The sequence below is a fragment of the Trichosurus vulpecula genome, chromosome 8 (assembly GCF_011100635.1).
Source record: "Trichosurus vulpecula isolate mTriVul1 chromosome 8, mTriVul1.pri, whole genome shotgun sequence".
In the NCBI taxonomy this organism is placed as follows: Eukaryota; Metazoa; Chordata; class Mammalia; order Diprotodontia; family Phalangeridae; genus Trichosurus; species Trichosurus vulpecula.
Window position 1 is genome coordinate 161,324,054 of NC_050580.1, and position 6,000 is coordinate 161,330,053.

Here is a 6,000-nt window from a genome sequence, read left to right on the forward strand (position 1 = left end):
AGAGTGGTGGGAAAAAACATAATGTGATTTTACCCTCCTCCCCTACTCAAAGGGACAGGCTTGGGTTCTTCAGTGACTATATCCAGAACTTGTGATGATTTGTGCTGCCTAAACAATTCAGTTTCCTAGTAAACCCTTCAAGATCATGGACCTTGTCCTCATCCATCTTTGCACCTTGCAAGAATTTAATGAATGTCCGTTGAACTGATGCACACTGATATCAACTTCCAGGCCCCAATTAATATTTGGGGTATCTCATGGTTGAGGGGAAAGAGACCTGGACTTGGAGTCAGAGGACCTGGGTTCAAGTCTCATTTACTACCGCTGAGACTTCGGACAAGACACTTAACCTCTCTGAGCATTAATATCCTCCTCTGTAAAATAAGAGGATTATTCTAGATGAGCCCAAATTCCCTTACATCTCTAAAGCCTGTGATCCTATGGAGTCTAGCACAGACTGACAAACTGGATCGTTACATAGTTCGCACTCACCATGCATATGCAATCCTTTGCCAAATCTTGCCCTTGCGACAAGACGTGTGTCTTCTCCACTCCTACGGCCGAAATTTAGTTCAAGCCCTCATTGGCTTTTGCCTAGACTACAGCAACAGCCTTCTTAACCCATACCTCTCTCCCTCACTCCAATCCACCTTTGACTTAGTGGCCAAGACATTTTCTCTAAAGCATAGGTCTCATGGTGTCTACTCCCTACTCCTGTTCAATGGCCTCCAGTGGCTCTCCATTCCCTCCATGATCAAATACAAAATTCTCAAGCTTTTAGAGCTCTTCATAACCTAGCCCAGGGGTGGGGAACCTTTGGCCTCAAGGCCACATGCAGATTCCCTACCCCTAACCTAGCTCCTTCCTACCTTTTCTGTCTTCTTACATTTTTCTTCCCTCTACCCACAATATAATCCAGCCATGCTGGCTTACTTGCTGTTCCTCAAACACAACCCTCCATCCCAACTCTGTGCCTTTGCACTCTCTGTCCCCTATGCCTAGAATGCTGAGCTCCTTGTACCCCTTTTAGTTTGCTTGGTTTCCTTCCTCTCAACTCAAAGCTGATCTTCTGCAAGAGGCCTTTCCTGGTCCCCCCAGCTTCTAATGCCTTCCCTTCTCAGATCACTTTCTTTTTACTGTGGATAGCTTGTAAGTACCTAGTTATTTACATGTTGTCTCCTTTAATAGAATGTACGTTCTTTGAAGGCTTTTATTTGTATCCCTAGGACTCAGCACAGTGTCTGGCATATAGTAAGACCTTAATAAAATTTTATTGACTGATTTCTTGGGCTCACCAGGAACAAAGAGAGCCAGTCATCAATTTAGATACAACGAACCATGGGGTAACCTTAGTACTCTGGTGAATTCAAAGAAGTCAAACTTCCTTAGTAGCTTCTGGAACTAAAGGTGACTCACATTATTAAAGACATTTTCCTAAGATCAGTAAAGATAGCTTCAAGGTCTTGACATTGTTTTTAGCACTTCTCCTCTACTGCCTGGCATCAAGGACTATATTTGCTGTACCAGGCTGTGTGTGTACGCTGATACCCCAAGAACAAATAGCTGTTGCTCAGTAGCTGGTCTAGGAGGGACCCTAGCGCCTAGCTATCCTGATGGGTGACTGCCTCCTCAACCACTGTTTCAGCAGAGCCCTCGTTCTCCAGCTTTCTCTTCTACAACTTATCCACTATGTTAACTCAAGTACTTTCCCCTCCATTTCAGTTCTGGAATCATGAATCATGATCAATACCATAGTTCTTGGATGGGTGGTATCAGTCTATCAACTTATAACCCTACTCACCATCCATGTAATTTTCTAGACCAAAGTGGTCCTCCCTATTACTTCCCATGTTTAGGAGATAATATTTGTTTAAAAATGTTTAGCACAGTGCCTGACACATAGTATATTAGTACTTATTCTCTTCCCTTCTCCTTCTTTCCCCATCCCCTTTAGATTATATGCTCCTTAAGGCCAGGAACGATGCTTGCTTTCCTATTTGTATCCCCAGTATTTAACACACAGTGCTTGGCAAACAGTAAATGGTGGATAAATTTATTCTTCCCATTCATTCATTCATTTCTTCTAATGTCTCTTCAGTTCTGAAATTCTGCCATTTCTATGGTTCTATATATTTATTGGGAAAGTAAAATGACGATGAACAGCTGTTTGCACCCAGTAGTGTAGCTGACAGCTCAGAAAGAGTTGTTTATAAAGCTCATCCAATTCTAAGGCTATGAGTCTATGATCACTCAGGTTAGACTTAGGATATTCATACAAAAACAAGGAAGTGATGATTAACAAGTAAATTTTACTTCTTTGCAGAGGAAACAGTAGTCTAATAGAAAGAAAATAGTGGAGGAGGAAGAGAGGAGATGCCTAATTCTTTTCACCCTAGGTTGAGTATTTCCCTCTTTTGTAAATATCTCTTAGTAGTCAGCTGTCAGCTAGCAGTCAAGTCACCTGTGGCTATAAATAAGGTCTGCTGTTAGAGAGAAGATTCAGTATACTCTGTTAGTCACCACTCTACACAGAACATATTTGGTTACAGTCTGAGACACATACAGTTCACAAATACACAAAGCCTTTTTCTTGAGGGGGAAAATACCTGTCTTACTTTCAGGGGATCATCCTTGTATTCTAAACATTCCTTTGAAAGACAAAGAAATTTCAAAATGCTTGATTTCTCCCATCCCCCAAAGTTATCATTCAGGTTTTTTTTTATGGTCATGTTTTCGTTCCAAGTCTTTCCAATTTATCTTCCTGCTGTTGCTGTAGATAAAAACTATTTTTAGTGCACAACTGGTTTGGAGACAGGCGTTTTTGTTTCACAATCTTGGCTGGTTGGCATATTTCTATGCTTCTCACACCTCTGATTCTGGGCTGACAGAAATTACTCCTTGGGCACAACTTCAGTTGAGAGGCGATCACAGTTTCTAAGTGACATTCATCAAACAAATGAAATCCCAATAATAACCCAGGCTGGATACATCATTTTTTGGTACCTGATTCAGAGAATTCATGACTCCCCATCAACTGTTAGCAACCATTTCTATTCTGCTTGAGTTTTCATCCTATCAAAACATGGTATCTTCCCTACCTCCCCCAGTCATGTCTGACATGCTACTTTGATAAAAATTTAATTCCATCTGCTAGTAACATTTTATTGTCCCAGTTTCACTTATTCAGTATCACAAAGGGAAGCAGTCATCACTAACAAACCTCCAAGTAAAGTTGCTTTTTCGGCTATCTGATCTATAAAGCTGAAACAAAAGAAATTTTTATGTTTCTTCCCCCTAGAGCAAAATGTTCTCTTCCTTCCATTTAACCATTCCAATACTCAATAAAGCGATTAATGGCATATCCAGTGTCCTTTTCCCATTCAGAAATGGCACCTTTTGAGACTGAGGCATTGGAAAATTCATAATTAGAGTGGGCAGTCTTGGAAGAGGGAAAATAACTGGACAGTTGAGCTGTCTTCTTTCCAGATTAAGGAACTGGTCTGCACAAAACTGGAAACTGTATTCATTGGGAGAGTGGAAGCCACCTAAACTATGCGATTCTAGGAGTATCCAAAGTGACCAGAGATTCGAATGCTATTTGACTGCAAAGGCAAGGCCTTCTTTAAGGATGTTTCTGTCATACCCCACTTAGGAATACAAGCTCATTTATTTACTGAAGTATTGCTCTGGTTACTGATGAGAGTGAGCATTTGAGGAAGTTGACCAGTTGCTGATTATATTTCTGTCTATCCATAGTTTTGTGCTCTAGACCAGCCTTTGTGAAGTTTAATTATTCCACTGTCTAAATTGTGTCCTAATTAACAAAGATCTCCCTGAAGTTGAATGAACACATGTCTTTGTATAAAGACCATTATCATCAAAAGTCCTAATGGCCCAAATTGAGATCCTGGATTTTGAAGTTAAAAATCAGATAAAGTCCTTTTAATCTATGTGTTTAGCTAGATTTCAAAAACAAGAGAAAAAATTAGGTAAGACCTCAACAAATTCCATACTCAATACTCCACCACCCCAGAAAAAAGAACCTTAAAGGGCTTAAGGCATTGAAGGCCATTAATGTCTTTCTGGTAGTAGAAAATTAAAACAGACATACCTAAAAAAATAAAAACTTCAGAGCAGGCAGGAAATACCAAACTACCCGAAGGTTGGGTGGTATTTGTTACTAATCCATTGGATTGTAAACTTCTTGAGGGCAAGGACTGTCTTTTGCCTCTTTTTGTATCCCCAGCTACAGTGCACAGTGTAGTCTGTGCCAGGGCACATAGTAGACCCTTAATAAATATTTATTTATTAAGTGATAGTAATAATCTAAAAATGTGACCAATGATAGCCTCTACTATATAGGTGCATATACATGTATGTACACACAAACATGAACGTATATTAGGATGAGATAAAAAAATCGTGAGGCAGCTGACTTTGTTTTTTTGGAGTGAAGGGCACAGTTTTGACCTCTAGTGATTATCACTAAATATTAAAAAGCACTCTAATTTCTAAATTAATTTCTCTAAGATGGAGGAAAGCTGCCACTTGCAAGACACTTTAAGAATCTGATTTACATATATCATTTCAAGGTACATAAAATAGTTTCTTAACACACATTGTGGAGATGGTATCTGAGGCTCAAGAATCCACATAGAATTACTGATTTTTTTAAGTAACTCGGAAGGAAAAACAGTGACTTCCACTAAGTGAAGTCAGAGGAAATAGAGTCACCTGGCTCCCAGATGGGTTTTTCTCAGTTTTGCTAAGCACTATACAAAGGACTTAGAAGGGATCTTTTTCCCTTCCCTATGTCTCCCTTTTAAAAGGCAGCCCTAGAAAAATTATTAAAGGCCAGCTAACACTACAAAAAAGAATACTGTCCTTTTAGTTCCATCAAGGGACAAAACAAAGTTAGGCATTTTCTTTATAGCTTTGCCTTTGGGTCCTAAGCCAGCTAAAGTGATTAAAAAGGTCACGCTGGTTTATGAAGCTGATGCCATCCCCACATCCTAGGCTTAAGGGGGCATGGTGGTAAGGAAGAGGAAAGTCAGCAAAAGAAGAACAGTAGGCACCACGTTAAATACCAAGTCCTTTTTCCTTTTCTTGGGGCCTCTCATCTGTGGGTGGTTTGCAGGGTTGAGAGCAGGTGGGCTAGTGAAGGGGCTGAGCTTGGCAGGGCGGAGCGAAGGCAGGGGGTCTCGGACAGGAAGTGGGCAGAAACTTGAGCGATTCTCCGGCCCACGGCTTGCGCGCTCCTGGGAGCAAGGGCTTACCCACCCAGGAGCGGGGAGCCGAGCGCCTTTAGACTGGACTACTGAGGAGAAAGGCGGAGCGCAGCTGGGCTCGCTCGCTCCCTCTCCTCTTGCTGCTACTCACCCTCTTGCCTGGACTCCCAGAGGAAGCGGCCCCGTTGCCCGAGAGCAGGGTGACCGCGGAGCTGTAGCGCAGCATCCTCCAGCTGTGCCGTAGGGCGCGGAGGGCGGGAGCGAAGCCGGAGTGTCTCTCGGGTTCGAATAACGCTCCCCAGGCCCCAGGCTGGCAGTCTGTCTGCCCGTCTGTCTATCTGCCCTCCCCCTTTCGTCCTCCTTGCCTCCTCCCTTGGCCCTCGTCACTGTTCCCGCTCCTCCTCTCCCTGCACTACACCGGGGGAGTGTCCGCAGCCCGCCCGGTCTGGAGGGAACGCCCAGGCTAGCCCACTACCCACACCCCCAGAGGCCGCGCTGTGGCCCCACCAAGCCAGCTGTGCGGCCAGCTGTGGTCGGAGGCAGCCCGGGTGGAAGAGTGGGCGGGTAGACGGGGAGGGAGCGCACCTCGGGGCGGAAGAAGCGAACTCCCAGCTCGTCCGACCTGTCCGGCAGCATTTTCTCTTTTTGGCTCTGACTCAGTCTTTCTATGCAGGGGCGGTCAGTCTGAGTTTGGGTAAGGCCAGCGCAGAGGACTCTTCTTCCTCTACTGACACTTTGTTACAGCTTGGAGAGGGAGCTCTCTGGGAGGCCC

General features: G+C 43.6%; 1 protein-coding gene across 1 annotated transcript in view; it reads right to left on the reverse strand.

Moving 5' to 3' along the window:
• Positions 1-5,602, reverse strand: part of LOC118828854 (myocardial zonula adherens protein) — a 103,717-nt gene extending 98,115 nt beyond the window's left edge. The window contains exon 1 of the mRNA XM_036735739.1: positions 5,380-5,602. Coding sequence (XP_036591634.1) covers positions 5,380-5,454 — 75 coding nt within the window. The 5' untranslated portion in view covers positions 5,455-5,602. The remainder of the gene's footprint in view (positions 1-5,379) is intronic.
• Between the last annotated feature and the right edge of the window lie 398 nt (positions 5,603-6,000).